Here is a 19,271-nt window from a genome sequence, read left to right as displayed (position 1 = left end):
CAAACTCTGGAACACACTCCCCCTTTACATCAAAACGGCCCCAACGCTCATTAGCTTTAGGAAGAAATTAAAAACCTGGCTTTTCTCACAATAATTTTTCTGTCATAGCTGTCATTCTGTATATTGAGCGCCGAGACACCCCCGGTAGTTGTGCGCTATAAAAATCGCAAAAAACATAAACATAAACATAAACCTAAAAAGGCCATGGACGCTCCTATTTTACGAGTGGAATGCGCTCAAGGAGGTATAGATAAAGTTTTGTTTAGCTTTAGTGTAGCATATTTGAATGCATTTCACAATCCATCTAGCAATACCAGATTTAGAAATTGGATTGCCTTTGTGAGGTGTAGCAAATGCAAAACACTATAGTTTTGTTCAAATGAAAAAAAAATTGTTCTTTCAATGTAGTACAATAGCGCCCTTCTGACATCAAGAGAATGAAGAGCTCTTTCTGCTACTGAATCAGATTGAGGAAAGAACACAGGCAACTCAACTGATTGGTTGATATAAAAAGCAGAAACCACTTTGGGAAGGAATTTTGGGTTGGTGTGAAGAACTACTTTGTCTTTTTTTTTTTTTAAACCTTTATTCATTGGTATTTTCTTCATAGCTTACATAGTACATATGCATCCAAACAGTGCAGCAAGAAAGTAACAATCCATTTATGGGACACCCTTGCGCCGCACGGCCGCCAGCTGCTGCGTGTGCCCCTCAGCCTTCCCTGCCTCGCTGCCTGCCTCGCTGCCGGCCGACCCGGCTGTCGATTGTTTTGACTTTGTTTTGTCCGACATTTGTGCTTGCTAAAATTGTTTTCTTGTTTCCTTGCCCGTGTTAGCGTTTGCCTCTGTTTTTTTTCTGTATTTTTCTTTTCTCAGCTTGTGTCCTTCCTGTTTGCCCGCCTACCCTCGCCGACCTCCGTCTTCCCTCCCCGCTCCCCGCTTCCCGCCACCACCGCAAGCCCCGCCCCTTTTTTCATTCTGTTCCCTCCCCGCTCCCGCCTCCCAGCTGCTCCGCCCACCCGCGCACTTGGCCTTTATATGGCGACCGTGCGACACAGGTGAGTGTGACCCACTTGTGGGACACCCCTGCGCCGCACGGCCGCCAGCTGCTGCGTGTGCCCCTCAGCCTTCCCTGCCTCGCTGCCTGCCTCGCTGCCGGCCGACTCGGCTGTCGATTGTTTTGACTTTGTTTTGTCCGACATTTGTGCTTGCTAAAATTGTTTTCTTGTTTCCTTGCCCGTGTTAGCGTTTGCCTCTGTTTTTTTTCTGTATTTTTCTTTTCTCAGCTTGTGTCCTTCCTGTTTGCCCGCCTACCCTCGCCGACCTCCGTCTTCCCTCCCCGCTCCCCGCTTCCCGCCACCACCGCAAGCCCCGCCCCTTTTTTCATTCTGTTCCCTCCCCGCTCCCGCCTCCCAGCTGCTCCGCCCACCGCGCACTTCGCCTTTATATGGCGACCGTGCGAACGCGCAGCGGTCACGCGCAGCGGGCGCGCCGATTGTGCGCCAAAGGTAAGCCCGTCTGCGCCCGTCCGCGTCTGGACCGCGCCCAGTGCCAGGACCCCTGGCCCACGAAGACCCCGACCGACCCGCCTGACGTACTCCGCCGCCACCCTCACCGCTCTCAACACCGGCCGACTCCCAGATTGCCATCAAGCCACTCCACGACGTACCCACGGACCTTTCAGCTGCCACGCCTGCAAGTTCACATGCATCCGGACCAGCCTCGCACCAGCACCCGCCAAGTCGAACACCAGCAGCACCCACCTCAAGTGCATCCTGCTCAACACCCGCTCCGTCCACAGACACGCCATCGAACTCTGGAACCTCCTAGACGCCACCGCCCCTGACGTCGCCTTCCTCACGGAGACCTGGATGAACGCCTCTTCAGCACCCGACATCGCCATCGGTATCCCAGAGGGCTACAAGATCGTCCGGAGGGACCGAAACGCCAACCAGATGGGAGGAGGCATCGCCATCATCCACAGGAGCACCATCCGCATCACGACCAGCACCGACAACACCCTGACCAGCGCCGAACACCTGCATTTCCAGATCCACACCAACCCGAACACCACCCTCAGAGGCACCCTGATCTACCGACCCCCTGGACCACGCACGCAATTCAGCGAGGACATCGCCGACTTCGTCAGCCCGCATGCCCTCCCCTCCGCTGACTACATCCTCCTGGGAGACCTCAACTTCCATCTGGAGAACAACAACGACCGCAACACCAGCACCCTGCTCGACAACCTCGCCAACCTGAGACTCAAGCAACTGGTGTCCACCCCCACCCACCTCGCCGGACACACACTCGACGCAGTCTTCTCCTCCAGCACAGACATCGACTTCAGCCACGCCACAGAGCTTCAATGGACGGACCACAGCTGCGTCCACTTCACCTTCAAGAGAACGACGACCCACCAACACCAGCAACAGGCCGCCCGCAGAAGCTGGAACAAGATCACAGCAGACCAGCTCGCCACCTCCCTGAGCCAGCACCCTCCTGCCAGCTCAGCGAACCCCAGCCAGGCCGCCGACAACCTCACGAAGTGGATCAGCAACTGCGCGGACGAACTCGCCCCACTGAGGACCCCGCCTAGCAGACCCGGCAGCAAGAAGGCCCCATGGTTCACCGACGAACTCAAGAGCTCCAAGAAGAACTGCCGAGCCCTCGAGAAAGTCTGGAGAAGGGACCCGACACCGGACAACAGGACCTCCTTCAAACTTGCCACCCGGAAACACCACCATCTGATCCGCGCCGCCAAGAAAACAGCATTCAAGGACCGGTTGGACAACAACGCACACAACTGCAAGGAACTCTTCAACATCGTGAAAGAGCTTTCCAACCCCAGCGCAGGAAACAACGACGTCACCCCATCGCAAGACCTCTGCAACTCCCTCGCATCATACTTCCACAACAAGATCGCGGACATACACAACAGCTTCAACAACCAACCAACGCACACCATGACCGAGCAACCACCCCCCACCACCACCCTCCACGCCTGGACCCCGATCAGCACCGAAGACACCATCCGGACGATGAACTCCATCCACTCCGGATCACCGACCGACCCCTGCCCTCACCACGTCTTCAACAAGGCCGACGCTGTCATCGCACCCCACCTGCGAGACATCATCAACACATCCTTCGACACCACCATCTTCCCCGAGAGCTGGAAACACGCCGAACTCAGCGCTCTACTCAAGAAACCAACAGCAGACCCCACCGACCTCAAGAATTACCGCCCCATCTCGCTCCTCCCGTTTCCAGCCAAAGTCATCGAGAAGACCGTCAACAAGCAGATGGCCGCCTTCCTCGAGACGAACGGATCCCTTGACCCCTCACAGTCCGGCTTCCGAGCCAACCACAGCACCGAGACCGCCCTCATCGCCGCCACCGATGACATCCGAGCCCTGATGGACAATGGAGAAACAGCGGCCCTCATCCTCCTAGACCTCTCCGCGGCATTCGACACGGTCTGCCACCGCACCCTAGTACAGCGCCTCAGCAACATCGGAATCCAGGACAAGGCGCTGGAATGGATCATCTCCTTCCTCGATGGAAGAACACAGAGAGTCCGCCTACCACCGTACGAGTCAGAGGCCTCCGAAGTCATCTGCGGAGTCCCCCAAGGATCATCTCTGAGCCCCACCCTCTTCAACGTCTACATGAGCCCCCTCGCGGCCATCGTACGCAAACACAACCTCAGCATAATCTCCTACGCCGACGACACCCAGCTGATCCTCTCCCTGACCAACGACCCCGCCGCCGCCAGAGCCAACCTGCACGAAGGGATGAAAGAGGTAGCCGAGTGGATGACGACCAGCCGCCTGAAACTGAACTCGGACAAGACGGAGGTCCTCATCCTGGGCTCCTCACCCTCCGCCTGGGACGACTCCTGGTGGCCTCCCGCCCTGGGCACCGCACCCAAACCGACAGACCATGCACGCAACCTGGGCTTCATCCTGGACTCCTCCCTCTCCATGACCAGGCAAGTCAACAACGTCTCCTCGGCGTGCTTCAACATCCTACGCATGCTACGGAAGATCTTCTGGTGGATCCCCACCGAGACCAGGAAGACCGTCACCCAGGCCCTCGTCACCAGCCGACTGGACTACGGCAACGCCCTCTACGCCGGTACCACCGCCAAGCTCCAGAAGAGACTCCAGCGGATCCAGAACGCCTCAGCCAGACTCATCCTCGACATCCCACGAACCAGCCACATCTCCGGACATCTGAGAGACCTTCACTGGCTCCCCGTCAAAAAAAGAATCACCTTCCGCCTCCTCACCCACGCACACAAAGCCCTACACGACCAAGGCCCGAGCTACCTCAACAGCCGAGTCAACTTCTACGCTCCCAAACGCCACCTCCGTTCAGCCAACCACACCCTCGCCGCCGTCCCCCGCATCCGAAGAGCGACTACAGGAGGAAGGTCCTTCTCCCACCTGGCCGCCAAGACCTGGAACTCCCTCCCGACCGACCTGCGCCTGACCCAAGACCACCTCTCCTTCAGGAAGAAGCTGAAGACCTGGCTGTTCGAGCAGTAGCGGCACCCCCCCCCCCCTCCAGCGCCTTGAGACCCTACGGGTATGTAGCGCGCTCTATAAGTGTCACTGATTGATTGATTGATTTATCTAAGCTCCTTCTATTTCAGCATGTCATTCAGTTCTAACCTTTGTGCGCTCCCTCCCCCCAACAGTCCAACTTACAACTTCCCCTCCCGACTTTCCCTCCCTCCTCATTTCCGTAGGTCTTACAAGAGGTATTCTCCACGAGTTGAGCAAAGTCTGACTTTGAGTCTATGACTTATTTCAGTACATAAGTTCGTTATCCTGGGTGCTAGCGAGCATGCAATGCTTCTTGATGTGCACCTGTCCATTCATCTCACTGCATTGCAATGTATTCATCTTTTCCCCTCCATATGATCTTCCCCTCCTGTTCGCCCTATTCCTGGTCCTCATCCAGCCCTTCCTCTTCTCGCACATCAGCGCACATCAGCATTCTCCCCCCCTCCCCTGTGTCACTACTGTCCTCCTCAGCTCTCTGCCTAGCAAGGTATGTGATCAATGGCTCCCAGATATCTTTCGGCCGGGATTTTAACGGCAGTTGCTCTGCATAGGCTTGTAGATTTTCCTGCCAAGTGGTCATGTCTAATATCCAATGTTTGAATTTGGGTGCCCTTCCCCTGCCCCACCTACATGCCACCTGCCTGCATGCTAGCATTATGCCCATTATGAGGAATTTGCAATGTGGTGTTTGGATATCCGCCACCAGGCCCAGTAGACCCCTGGTGGGGAGTGGTTCAATATGTATCCCCAGCATGTCAGTAAGGCCCCCAAAGACCTCCCCCCAGTATCCGGCAACTGCAGAGCAGTTCCAGGCTAAATGCATGAAGTCTGCCGGGCCTTGCTTGCATCTAAGGCATTTGTCGTCGTCCCTGAGGTTGAGTCTGTGTAGGCGTGCCGGCGTGTGGTATAGTCGGTGCAACTTAAAATGCAGCACTCGTAATCTACTACTGCCAGACACCAATTCCGTCTACTGACACGCCCCCTCCCATTGCTCATCAGTAAGCGGTTCGGTCAAGTCTCAGTCCCACTCTGCCCTAGCCCTGATTTGCGTAGTAGGAGGGGCCGAGCGTACCCGGGCATATAGCATTGAAGTGACATGTGCAGGGGCTTCCTTCTGCAATACCAAATGAAGTGAGGTAAATATCTCTGGTTCCTTTGGGAAGTCAGGGCTCTTGGCTTGTACGCTCTGTCTGAGTCTGGTGTACAGAAATAGGTCCATAAATGTGTATGGCGCTTTCCCAAAGAATTGTTCCTTAGTGCGGAACTCTCCCCCAACGTACAGGTCTCCCCAGGTACCATATTGTAATCTAGTCAGTAAGTTCTGGCAAATTTTTTCAGTCGTGACTTGTAAATGGGGGCTGTTACATAGTGGTAATCTCGGGGAGTAGAGTTGTGTTACCCCTTCCTTTTTTGCCAGCCAGTGCCAAGTTTTGATCGTGCAGTCCACAGTGGTTGGGTCTCTGTCTCTCTCATTATAAGGCATAAATATATATCCTGATGCGGGGATAGGGGCCATGTGTCCATCTTCCACCGCAAGGTGGGGCATATAGGGAGGAGGGTGATACCAATACACCGCAAAGTGCGCCTCCGCACTGTAGTAGTATTGCTCAAAATCCGGCACGTCAAATCCTCCATACCTATATGGAAGCGTTAGTATGTCTAGCTTCAGCCTCGCTTGCTTCCCTCCCCATATCAACCAGATTAACTGAGTTCTCAGTGTGGTGAAAAAATGTGCTACCAGATAGTAGGGTATGTTGATGAATAAATATAAGAATTTGGGCACAATCACCATTTTGAATAATGAAATCCTTCCGGCCATCGATAGGGGCAATTTGAGCCAACTTGTGATGTTATCAGTCACCTTATTCATGACTCGCCCATAATTAGCTCTCAGTAAGGTGCCCCTCTCCCTAGCGATATGAATCCCCAAGTATTTAAATTCCTCGTCCTCCCACTTCCGCGGGTAATCCAGAGGAAACAGCGTAGTACTGTCTGTTAGCGGGAATATAGCTGACTTCCCACAGTTCATTTGTACTCCTGCAATAGCTCCGACTTTGGTGATTTCACGCAATACAGGATTTAAGTTGACTAGCGGCTTATGTATGTAAAGGGTGATATCATCGGCGTATAGGGAAACCAGGACTTGCCTGGAGGGGTAGATAAGGCCTCTATGATTGTGGTGCTGCCTCCGCTTAGCTGCCATGGGTTCTGCTGCTATGGCGAACAATACAGGGGAAAGAGGGCACCCCTGCCTTGTCACTCTGGTAATGGGGAAGGCATCCGAGCGGGGCCCATTTAGGAGAACTCTAGCCCTTGGTGCAGTATAGAGTAGCTTGATCCAGCTGAGGAACGACCCCGGCATTCCCATTCGCGCCAGTGTACCAAACACATAGTCCCACTCCATCGAGTCGAACGCCTTGGTGGCGTCCAGAAAGACAGCCACCGTGGCGCACTTGGGGTCTATGTCCTGTACGATTGCCTACAGGATCTGAAGGTTGTGGGTTGTGGCCCTGTTGGGTACAAATCCTGCCTGATCCGGCAGCACTAGTTTTTCTCGGAGGAGGTTCAATCTGGTGGCAAGTACTTTCGCAAGAATTTTAGTGTCGCTATTCAGCAGGGACAGAGGGCGGTAGGAGTCGCATAGATCTGGGGGCTTACCGGGCTTGAGTAGAGACAAGATGTGAGCTTCTCTAATGGTTTCAGGCAGGGCACCTTCTTCCAGCGCCTCATAAAAGACCGCTTTGAGAATGGGGGCTAAAATAGAGACGTAGGCCTTATAAAAATCTATAGGTATCCCGTCCGACCCAGGAGATTTACCTGACTTCATACTCATTATAGCCTCAGTGATTTCGTCAACTTCAAGATCCAGAGTTAGGAATTTACGTTGAGTATCTTCAAGCCAGGCGAGACAATTGATCCAGCAAGGCCCTGCAAGGAGTGCCTTGTTCATTTTGCAGTTCAACTACATAATTGCGGAATCTAGGAGGTCGTACTGCCCCAGCTAGAGATATCCCTGGTCTATCCCTTGTCCATATACCCTGGCAGTGCAGTGCTTCCCTCGGAGCTTACACTCCCTCTCTGCTGTCTCTTTATACTCCCTCATTTTCTCCCTCATTTTAGCCTTAAGGGCTCCTGACTCGTCCCGGCTGTGGATCTCCCTCTCAAGCTCTTTCATCCAGTGTGCACAGGGTCCGACGCAGGTCTTCCAGAATGCCTCCCCCCTTGGCTATACACCACCCCCACACAGCATCCTGCAAATGTAAAGGATTAAGTCTCCAATTGCTATGCGGTGCCACTTCCACAGGAATATCAGACAATATCTCCTATCGGGGTCTAAATCTGTCCCTCCCTCCACAAATCTAACTCCACGCTTAATTAGTATGGCTACCCCCCTGGAGTATGAGGAGTATGATGCAAAGCAGCTATGAGCTGCCCATCGGGCTGCGAAGCGGGGTATGCTCCCTTTTGCCAGATGTGTCTCCTGCAGGAGGGCAATGTGGACATGGTGCTTATCAAGGTACCCTAGTATCTATCGCCGCTTCCTGGGGTCAATCAGCCCCCTCACGGTCCAGAAAATGATGTTGAGATCTGTACTGACCCTACTCACATCAGTCATGACTGTCAGGATGTACCTGCTGTGTAAGATCTTGGTCTCTTACTCCACTTGCATGCTCACGGTAGAATCCCCTTTCATTATTTCGCCCCCCCCCCCCATCTCCCACACCGGCTACCCCAACTCGCCAGGAAGAAACATCCCTACCCCCATCAGTACCTACCCATAAACATAGCTGCTGAGCTATTAGCTCCTGCCCCATTTAAAGAATGGGAATACCCTCAACATGGGGGCCGCTAGGGGCTCCCGCCTTTACTACTCAGCCTCACTTTCTCACCCATCTACGACCTCCCAACTTCAGGGATCGTTCCGACGGGATGGAGGCGAGCAGCCGGGCGGCTGTCAGAGTCCTGTCCTCAATATCACAAGTTAAACACAAATTAAACATCACCAGTCAGCATGGCATCCTGTTCAGCAAGCTTCAGGAGGGTTCCGCCAGCGGCGAGGAGGATCTCGATCGGCGTCTTGCGTCCTCGTCCCTGGAAGTCGATCGCCTGTCGTGCTTGAGGTAGTCCTCCGCCTGCTGTGGGTTATTAAAGATGTGTTGGCGTCCTCAGTGGTGTATCCGCAACCTGGCAGGGTATAGCGTTGCATAATGAATGCCTTGGGACTGCAACTTTTTCTTCACAGCAAGAAATTTGCATTGTGCCTCCTGCACTGTTTGGGTGAAGTCGGGGTAGAATGATAAAGTCGTATTCTCGTACTTCACTTCCCCTTTTTCTCTCGCTAGCCGCAGCAGTGAGTCTCTATCGCGATAGTTTAAAAATCGCATTATTACCGGGCGTGGAGGAGCGCCCGGGGGAGGCTTTTTCGCTAATGATCTGTGGGCTCTTTCAATGACCAGCTGGGCAGAGAACGCGTCTTTCCCGAATAGGTCCGTGATGAGGTCCTCTATGAAGTCTTCCAGCCTGCCTGTATTGGTGGTTTCAGCCAGGCCTAGCATGCGTACGTTATTTCTCCTGGAGCGAGCTTCCAACTCCTCGTTCTTATCAGCTATAACTTTCAAAAGCTTATCCATTTGCGACAGATGCTGTTTACTCGTCCCCGCTTCGTCCTCCAAGTCCGACACCCTATGTTCCGCCTTTTTCAGCCGCTCTTCGTGCTTGTCCAGCTTAGCAACAACATTATCCAGCCTGTGGCTCATCGAGTCAATTTTCGAGTCTATGGAGGTGAGACTCTGCTGCATACCCACCAGCAAGGCCTTCCACCCTTCCTCTCTCGTCTCCGGAGGGTCATCGTCATGCTGATCCTTAGATGCGGAGGAGGGTGCCTTTCCGGCGTCGAACGCCAGCTTGGACTGTCGTGGCTCCGTCCTACCCATGCCAGCGAATTGTCCACAGTCCGACCTCGGCTGCAAGTCGGAGGGGTAGTCACCCAATGTACAGTCCCAAACCCTCGAGTCCAGCCCTCACGGAATACTGGTCTGCAGCTCCGATATCCCATGTTGAGCCTAATCGCAGGTGACAGCAGTTTATTTGGTAATCATTCCTGGCCTCAGGGGTCCTGCAGCTTTTAATCTCAGTGTTTGCCCTCCTTCTCTGCCCTTGGGCACCGACCTCTCCCGCTGCTAGCTTCCACAAGCCTTCCGTTGCTAAAATGGTGGCTGTCTTCAGTCCCTACAGAGACTCTATGCAATGTCCCGGCCTCAGTATACTGAATTAGGGGTGATGAGCCCCCCACAGGGTCAGAGTCTTTATATCTGGGCACCCCCTGGGCCTAAGCGCGTTTAGACTGCCTCCGCCCAGCTCCAGTGTGCCAACTTCGGGATCCTCAGCGTGGATGCGTGAATAAACAGAAAATGGCGGCTGTCTCCCGTGTATCCCACAGCCAGCTACTCTCACCTCCTCTGTTCTGCCTCTCGTTGCCTGGCACAGGTTCTCGTCCCATCGCAGATGTGTCTGTCCGGCCTCGGAGGGATTCCCCAGCGATGTCTCCGCGCCCGCTCCCGAGATCAGGCCGTCCCCGGGGCATGGCGCGCTAGTTGCAGGCTCAGAGCGGCAACGTCATCAGGGCCGCACAGAGGCCTCCACAGCCTCGACCTCGCGTGATCTCCCCAGCCACTGCCGCACTTCACTTCGCTCCACTCTCTCCTCCAGCGGCAATTTTCATCAGCGCGTTGCCGCCTCAGGCTATATATGTTCAGTTTAAAAATTTGCCTCGCAGCCGCCGGAGACCCTCCCGAAGGTTTTTGTGCTGACTTGTGAGGATTTTGAGTTGCAGGATGGGGTTTATGGATGAAAATGCGCTCGGCCCGGCGGGAGCTCGACGCCAGGGCAGCCATTCCTGTCAGGCGCCACCTAGGGCCCCATGAAGTACTCTGTCTTTATGAAGTTAAGAAAGGGTTCTTCTAAGATTAAAGCCTGTAGCTCACCAACTCTCCTTAATGAAGTGATCGCAATGAGGAAAGCTACTTTCCATGAAAGAAATCGTAAATGACAGTAGTGTAATGGCTCAAAAGGTGGGCTCATTGGCCGTGTAAGTACAATGTTCAGATTCCAAACTGGTGCTGGAGGTACCCTAGGTGTTATTATTCTCTTAAGGCCCTCCATAAAAGCTTTAATTACTGGAACCTTGAACGAAGATAGATGTTTTGCAAATATGCGGCTACTGCTGAAAACACAAACGTATGGAAGTCTAGGCTCGACCAGCACGCTGTAAATGCAGAAGGTAAAATATGATATTTTGAGTAGATGCATCTAGAGGATCAATATTGTTATGAATACAATATATAACACATTGTTTCAACTTTGCTGCATAGCATGCTCTGGCAGTAGACTTTCTTACTTCTTTAAGAATGGTCATATATTCTGGTGGCAAGTTGAGCTAGCCAAACTCTATGACTTCAGGAGCCAAATCGCTCGATTGAGCTCTTTGGGATTTGGGTGTCTGAATTCTCCATGGTTCTGCGTGAGAAGACTGGAATTGAGATGCAGCTTTTGATGTGGAACTACTGATAGTTCTAAAAGTCTCGTGAACCACAGTTTACAAGCCCAAGTGGGAGCTAATAGAATCAGTGTGAGGGATGTTTGCCTGAGCTTCCGAACTAGAAATGGAATGAGAGGGAGAGGCAGAAAAGCATAGGCAAATATCCCTGACCAATTAATCCATAGGTTATTGCCTTTGGATTGAGGGTGTGGCAACCTGGAGGCAAAGTTTGGGCATTTTGAGCTGTCCACTGTGGCGAAGAGATCTATTTGTGGGAATCACCATTCTTGAAAGTATGGAAGGAGAACCTGGGGATGAAGTTCCCACTTGTGTATTTATTATCGCCTTCTGCTTAGGAGGTCGACAATCTGATTGTCCACTCATGGGAGGTGCTCAGCCAGAAGATGAACTCTGTGATGAATTGCCCAACGCCAAATGGTCTGAGAGAGGTGTGGCAGGTGCAGAGAATGCCCCCCCCGTTTTTGTACATAGTACATTGTTGTCCTATTGTCTGTGCAGACTAGGACAACTTTCCCTATGAGGTGAGACTGAAAATCTTTCAGAGCTAGATATACAGCTAGAAGGTCCAGACAGTTGATGTGCAGAGCTTTGTACTTGTTGTCCCATAGACCTTGAATTGTGAAGTTGGGAAGATTGGCACCCCAACCTGAGTAGGATGTGTCTGCTGTTAGCCCGATATGTCAAACAAGGTCGATGAACGGCCGCCCTTTTGATCAGTTTGATGTGTTCCACCTCTGCAGAGAGCGATGGGTGTGCTTGTTTACCAACACTAGATCTGTTAATTCACCCTAAGACTGATTCCACTGACGTGCTAAGCATTCTTGTAGAGGAAGCAGGTGCAATCTTGCATGAGGCACTATCGCAATACATGATCCCATCATCCCTAGCAGTTGCATGAAAGTCCTGACTGCTAGGTAGTGATTTGCCCGAAACTGTATTATCAGAAATTGAATATTGTGAGTTCTGCTTGCATTGGGAGAGGCTAGAGCTGTGCAAGTGTTTAGAGTCGCTCCTAGATATGACTGCATATGTGAAGGTGAGGTTGAAGGTGAGACTTCTGCATATTGACTGTGAAGCCCAATTGGTGGAGTAGGTCTAATGTAGTCTGAGTGTGGTGTAGACACTTTTAGTGTGTGCTGGCTTTGAGGTGACAGTCGCCTAGAAATGAGAAAACATGAACCTGTTGTCTTCTGAGATGTGCTGCTACCACTGCTAGACACTTTTTTAACACTCTGGGGGCAGTAGTTACTCCGAACAAGAGTACCTTGAATTGATAGTGTTTTCCTGCTATCACAAATCAGAGGTATTTGCAATGAGCTGGCTGATTTGGAATATGAAAGTATGTGTCTTTTAAGTCCAGTGTGCCAGGCATGTAAACGTAAGAGAATGCCAGTATTAACTTCTCTGGCTTCAGTGTCAGCTGCATCAAGAGCACATTTAATAGAAGAATTAGAATTGAGTTTGCATTCTTGAATTAGCTCTTGTGCCTTTTTCTTGTGTTCTTCTGGGAGGTACTAAAGTAGACAACTACAAAGAGTATCAGAGGGTCTAAAGCGGAAAGAGTTTAAGGGGTGATAGACACCAGCCTGACAATACAAAGCCCCTTGACTGACTGACCAAAAGCAAGGTGTCCTTAAACATCTCAGGTGGATGAGGAAAAAACCATCAGTCACCACTCGGATCCGCCCTTCATCATTTGGGATTTATCCATACCATCCCTGTGAGTATGTATTGTCACAGTCAAAGAGAGACCAGATGGTTAAAAAGTCTTCTTTTCCGCACCAACAACAGTATGGTATACCACTCAGTAGTAGTTAATGAGTGGAAAAAAGGGTAAGGACTGTGGAGGTACTAAAGTAGACCTTCCATCTCATCCCAGTGAGCTCTGTCATACCTAGCTAGTAGGCCTTGCATGTTGGCAATGTGCCAGTGATTAGCAGCTTGAGCAGCTACCCTTTTACCAGATGCACCAATAAGCTTAGATTCCTTATCTGGGGAGGTGCATCCCCAGAGGTCTGTGAATTCACTCTTTTACAAGAGTTGGAAACCACTAGTGAATATAGAGGGAGCTGTCTTTAATAAAAACAGGACCAGAGGGTGATGGTTTATATTTTTCTATCAACTCTGGGTGTTAAGATACGTGCACGAACAGGGTCCTTAAAAATCTCATCTGCATGTCTCGTTATGCCTTTTAATATAGGGAGACTTTGACTAACTCTGTGTGAAGACCCTAGTGTGTCAAATAAAAAAATCATCATCTAAGGCCTCTTTATGCAGTGTAACCCCATGATATGCTGCTGTCATGGAAATTAGCTCTAGATAGGATACATTATCGTTTGGAGAGAAGGTTTTGTAGAGTATAGGTTCAGATCATTATCCATGGGTGGTTTAATGTTTTAATCATCACATGGATCTGTTGGCAAATGAGCATTACCATCATCGTCATCATCAACTCCATCTCCTAACTCAGGTTGTGTATGAGGAGACCCCTGTGGTGTTATTTGTAATGGATCTGAGCCTGGCAGTATCAGTAATGGTAAAGATGGTAGAGAGGATGGCAAAGTAAAATGGATAGGACCTGAGCAATGCCCTTCTTCTTCTTTAGAGGGATCTTGTATCCAGTGTTTTCTGAACTGACTTTTCTATTGGAAGGAGTTTTGGAAAAAATATGTCAAGTGTCTGGATTGATGTAAAGCTTAATCTCCTTTGGATCTAGTGGGTCCTTCATAATATCTAAGATCGGTTCCGGACAATCTGAAAGATTTTCTTTGAATTTCGGCACTGACATTTTTACTGCCGAACCAGACTTGTCCTTGGAAGCGGAAGGTTTCGGCTCTGAACTGGACTTTTGTTTCGAAGCGGAAAGTTTTGGCTCCCAACCAGACTTTTGTTAAGAAGCAGAGGATTTCGGCTCCAAAGCAAATTTGTCTTTCGAAGCTGAATGTTTCGGGTCCGAAGATGATCTATCTCCACTCGATCCCGAGCCAGAATGCTTGACGACTTGTTTCGGTGAAGGGTGCGAGGGCGGGGCACCAGAAACATTGTCTCGGTGCCGACTAATGCCCAAAGACATAGGTGGTGTTGAAGCCTTATGTTTGGCGGAAGCTAGTTTCTTAGGTTGGGGGTTTTAGTACTCACGACACCCTGTCCCCCTGGAATGTCTTCGGACTCCAACTCGATCTCGAGGTTGTAATGCCATTCTGGGACAGAGGAGGCTTCTTATTCCGCATCTGCCACTTCTTTATGTTCGGATTCTTCTCCGAAGATTTTCAGAGTCTTTCGAGTGCCTTAGCGCTGCATTTCTCGTCGTCGAGCCCGACGATCTCAAAGAGTCATTTTCGTTCTGAACGACTGACAGGCCTCACAGTCTTTTTCCTTGTGCTCCGGTGATAAGCACAAGTTGAATACCTGGTGTAGATCGGTACAAAGGTTCATGGAGTGGCACTGAGGACAGAAAGAAAACAGAGTCTGTTCCATCGGCAAAGGGGTGGATCAACGCTTCTAGGCTTGTAGGGCGTCCATGATTTTTTCGACCGAAGATGAGAGACTTTCCAATTGAATGGATATGCGGAGAGAGGGAAACACGTATGATAACAATACCGTTGAGAGTACAGTGGATTGTGCACCGAGGGACAGTTTCGAACCCAGAGCACAGCAATACACGTCAGAACCCGAAGGTGGAAAGAAAACAATCTAATAATGGAGTCGATGGCCAAGCAAACTATGACCGAAAGGAGGAGTCACTTTACCTTGTGACTAGAAAAGACTTCTTTGAGGAAAAACAACTTGCAAACATCTTGACAAAACACTAGATGGCAGGAGTTTGCAAAGCAAATGTATCTACAGCACATATACCTCGAACCATATTTTACGGACTATAGTCCACTAACTCAATCATCCCACTTCCTCTCAGTCTGCATCTTAGGACTTCACATAGCATGACTTGAAGTATAGTAATGTAACATATCATAAGTATGTGTACTGCAAGAAGGCTTCTCATGCTTTTGACAGACAACAGATGAGTAACTCAGAGACATCGTGAGTAGGAGACGGGTGCACTCCTTCATTATCCATAGTAAACATTTTTAAACCATTTCCTTCAAAAATATAAATCTTTCTGCGTGCATACTTCTCAAGTGCAATGCCCAACCGCACTTCCGTGAACATAACACCAATTTGGGAGCGCGCTAGCGCCCCATTCCGTTGCACAGCATCAATGCCTTTTGGCACATTATCCATCAGTTCTACCATCATATTTTCAATTCAGCTTGCTTATCACAGTCATTTAAATTTCTCTTCCCATTGATTCTTTTTGTCCTCACTCGGAATATAAAATGCCATTTTTCCAGGTTTCTAATGTTTTATCCGCGTCCATCCGAACTTCACAGAGAAAACATGACTAGGGCATGTTGTATTCAGGACAGTGTTTATTTAAAAAACCCAATGCATTTCGTGCATAATTTGCACTTCGTCAGGGGTCACTATAAATACAAAAGAAGGTGGAATACAGTCATCAGTTGAACATCTTGGTTCCGAGTGAGGACAAAAAGAATCAATGGGAAGAGAAATTTAAATGACTGTGATAAGCAAGCTGAATTGAAAATATGATGGTAGAACTGATGGATAATGTGCCAAAAGGCATTGATGCTGTGCAACGGAATGGGGCGCTAGCGCGCTCCCAAATTGGTGTTAACTCAGAGACATCTACATGTTGACACTGACACTACAGGTGCGGCAGATCCTCACCTCACCATGCGCACCCCCTGTCCCCTGCCTGCACCTTATTCTGACCATTGATGGGTTCAGGAACAGACTGTGTAAACCCTCCCCTTGCAGTAATACTCACAGGAATTTTTGTAGAGCAACGCCAGGACCCTGTAGCAGTTATCCACAAGCGCTTTGGGGGGCACAGATTTTATAGCATCCGATGGCTTTGGGTTCAAAACTCGCCTTATTCTCTGGATGACTAATTCGGACTGTAAATGAAGAAGATTACACATATTTTAAATCAAACAGTCCAGGCAAGGTGGCACGAGGAAGCAGAAGAAAGAATGGGAAAAGTGGCACGAGAGGGAAGAGGGCAGGATACGAATGGGGGCACGAGAAAGCAGCAGAGTGAACAGGAACTAAGGTACAGGGTGCATAGTAAATATAAAGATGGCAAAGGGAGGCAGCACTGCCCCTGTAAAACTGCAAAGAGTGGCAGTAGATTAATCAGTGAGGAGATATGGGGTAATAATGTGCTAAGAAAGGTGTCATATGAAAGCACAGACTGTCGGTAAAGGTAGCACAGTGGGACAAGAAGAGTAACAGTAAAGAGAGGAAACAGAGTGCCAGGAAAGGTTGTACAGGAGCGAAGCAGAATGAATAAGAAACGTGGCGCTGAGAGTTAGCAGTGTGAACAGAAAAGGGAGCACTATGAGGCTGCACTGTGAATAAAGATAGTGGCACAAAGAGGCAGTAAGGTGCCAAGAAAAAAGAATTGGAGTGCATGGCAATGTATTTCTCAAAAAGGGGCACAGGAAATCAATTGTACCAGGAAAAGTGTGGAAGATGGGAAGCATAGTGTAGAGTAAGAGATACACGAAGGCAGCAGAGAGCCTGGATATGTGGCATGGAAGGAGAGTAGTGCCTACAAAGGTTGGCATACAAAGGTGGCAGAATTCCCAGGGCAGGAGGCACAGGAGACTGCACTGTGGTGGAGGGTTGGCACCGGCTGCCCGCAGTGCCAAGATAAGGTGGAATAAGTAAGCCATAGCGAGCAAACATAGAAGAAGGCACAGGGGGTCAGGAGAGTGACAAGAACTGCAACAAGGCATCAATGCATGCAACAGTGAATGATAGCAAAGTGCCCAAGGAGAAATGTGGCATAGAAAAGTGTGATGAAGTTGGTTGATGGATGCACTGAAAAGGAAGCACAGGGATTACAGCACAGTCCAGGGAGGGCGGCACATGAAGGTGAGAAGACACAGGAGTAGGGTGAAAAGAGGGCAGCATTGTACCAGGAAAGATGTCATTAAAGGGCAGCAGTGCATACTATGAAAATTGGCTTGAAAAGGCAGCAAAGTGCTCAAGGAGTTTAGTAAATGATATCAGTAGTGGGCAAGGAAAGGTGGTACTAGAGAACAGTATAGTGTCAGAAAAAGTGTCAACTGATGGCCTATGGAATTAATCACATGAGGGCAGTGGAGCACCCAGGAGAGGTCCAAATGAGGGCAATAAAGCAACAGGAATAGTGGCACAGGAGAAAATGAAATTTACTAGAAAAGGGGGCACAAAAAGGGAAGCAGACTGATGAGAATGGAAGTCGGTCAAACAGAGAAAATTTAGGTCAACCGAAACCCAGTACCTTCGCTGCTTTTGGTTTATGGGGACCACCAAACACAGTGTATTGTACTCGGTAGCCACACTACGTTCACTATAACTCGCTACTCTACCTTTCACTATGTTCTCACAAATCATGTGATTAGCAATGTCATTAGTGTTGCTGTAAATGCTATAATTTTAAATGGTATAAGTGGTATAATATGAAAGTGTATAAGCAGTGGAGAAGGCGCAGGTTATACTTAATGTAGAGTGGCTACCGAGTTCAATACACTGTGTATGGAGGTACACGAGTTAAAATAATTTGAAGATGTTGCGTATATTATAAATTAATGGTATAAGTATAACTTAAGAGGTTCTAATTTTTGTGCAATATAAGTTCGGTTTGTATATAAAGAATAAATAAAGGTATAGTAAATTAAAGTATAAAGTAAATTATAAATTTAAGGTACAACTATAAATTTAGAATTTCTAATGTTTGTGTAGTTTTAGTTTTAGTTTGGTTTGTATAGAAAGAATACATAAAGTTTTCCTAGGTATAACAAAGTTTTATCCTTTGTTTTTTTCCAGTCCTGTGTCGTCAAGTGGAGTGTTGTTAAGTGAAGTATGGTACAGTAGAGTGTTGTACAGTAGTGGAGTAGAGTTGAGTGAAGTGGAGTGTGGTACAGTGGAGTGCCGTAAAATGGAATAGCGTACACTGGAGTGGGGTAGAGGGGAGTGTGGTACAGGGGAGTGGCGTACAGTGGGACAGAGTACAGGTGTCGAGTGGAGTGGCGTACAGTGGAAAAGCGTACAGCAGAGTGGAGTGCCATAGAGTAGAGTGGCATAGAGTTAGAGTGGTGTGAGGTTCAGGGTAGTTGTGAACAGTGGAATAGCGAAGAGTACAATAGCTTAAAGTGCAGTGCCGTAAAGTGGAGGGGTGTACAGTGGAATAGCATACAGTGTTGTTAAGTGGCATACAGTGGAGTGGCGTAGAATGGAACACCGCATAGTGGAGTGCCGTACAGGGGACTTGCGCATAGTGGAATAGTGTAAAGTGGAGTAGCATTGAGTGGAGTGGCGTACAGTGGAGTGGCATACAATGGAGTAGGGTAGAGCAGAATAGCGTAGAGTGGAGTGGTGCTGAGTGGAGTGGCGTATAGTGGAGTGATGTACAGTGGAATGGCATAGACGAGCGGCATAGAGTGGAAAAGCATAGAGTGGAGGGGCAAAAGTAGAGTTACTTACAGTGGAATGGGAAAGAGTGGAGCGGTAAAGACAGGAGTAACGAAAAGGGCAGTGTCGTAAAGTGCAATAGCGTAGAGTTGGGTGTTGTAGAGTGGTGAGGAAGGGGGTAGAGTGTGGTGGCATACAGCGTAATTAATGTAGATTGGATTGGCATGGAGTGGTGTGTGTTGGTGTTTTTTTTTGTTGCAGATTTATATAGCACGCACGCGACCTGGAGGTATTGGAGCACTTTACATGAGCACCAGTTTCGTTACACAAGGACACATTCATTTTTCTGGTAGGCACGGGGAGATTAAGTGATTTGCCCAGAATCACAAGTTGTGGAGTCGACCCCGAGGCTCGAACTTTGGTATCCCAGCTCGGAAGTCATCAGTCTTGCCGTGAGGCATACAGTGAAATAGCGTTCAGAAGAGTCGCTTAAACTGAAGTGGTATAGATTGTAGTGGTATATAGTAGAATAGCGTAGAGTGTAGTGGCATTGAGTGGAGTTGTGCACAGTGGAGTAACGTAGAGTGGAGAGGCATAGAGTAGAATACATCAGTAGAGCTGAACTCCCACACTCCAAGTGGGTTAGAAGCAGTTTACTAA

The 19,271-nt window shown here is 49.5% G+C and overlaps 1 protein-coding gene across 4 annotated transcripts in view; it reads right to left on the bottom strand.

The window, feature by feature from the left end:
- The window catches only part of IL34 (interleukin 34), a 699,141-nt gene that overhangs the window by 59,931 nt on the left and 619,939 nt on the right, over nt 1-19,271 (bottom strand). For 3 of the 4 annotated variants that reach the window (XR_015302449.1, XM_086945282.1, XM_086945283.1), the window contains one exon: nt 15,979-16,108. The exons of the other annotated variant lie outside the window; for it this stretch is intronic. Coding sequence is in view for 2 of the 3 variants with exons in the window: in XM_086945282.1 (XP_086801408.1) it covers nt 15,979-16,108 (130 nt within the window). In the remaining variant the exon portion in view is untranslated. The remainder of the gene's footprint in view (nt 1-15,978; nt 16,109-19,271) is intronic. 4 annotated transcript variants of the gene reach the window in all.

Source organism: Lissotriton vulgaris, chromosome 12, assembly GCF_964263255.1.
Source record: "Lissotriton vulgaris chromosome 12, aLisVul1.2, whole genome shotgun sequence".
Lineage (NCBI taxonomy): Eukaryota > Metazoa > Chordata > Amphibia > Caudata > Salamandridae > Lissotriton > Lissotriton vulgaris.
The sequence above is the reverse complement of the archived record's forward strand: the minus strand, read 5'-3'. Positions and strand labels throughout refer to the sequence as shown.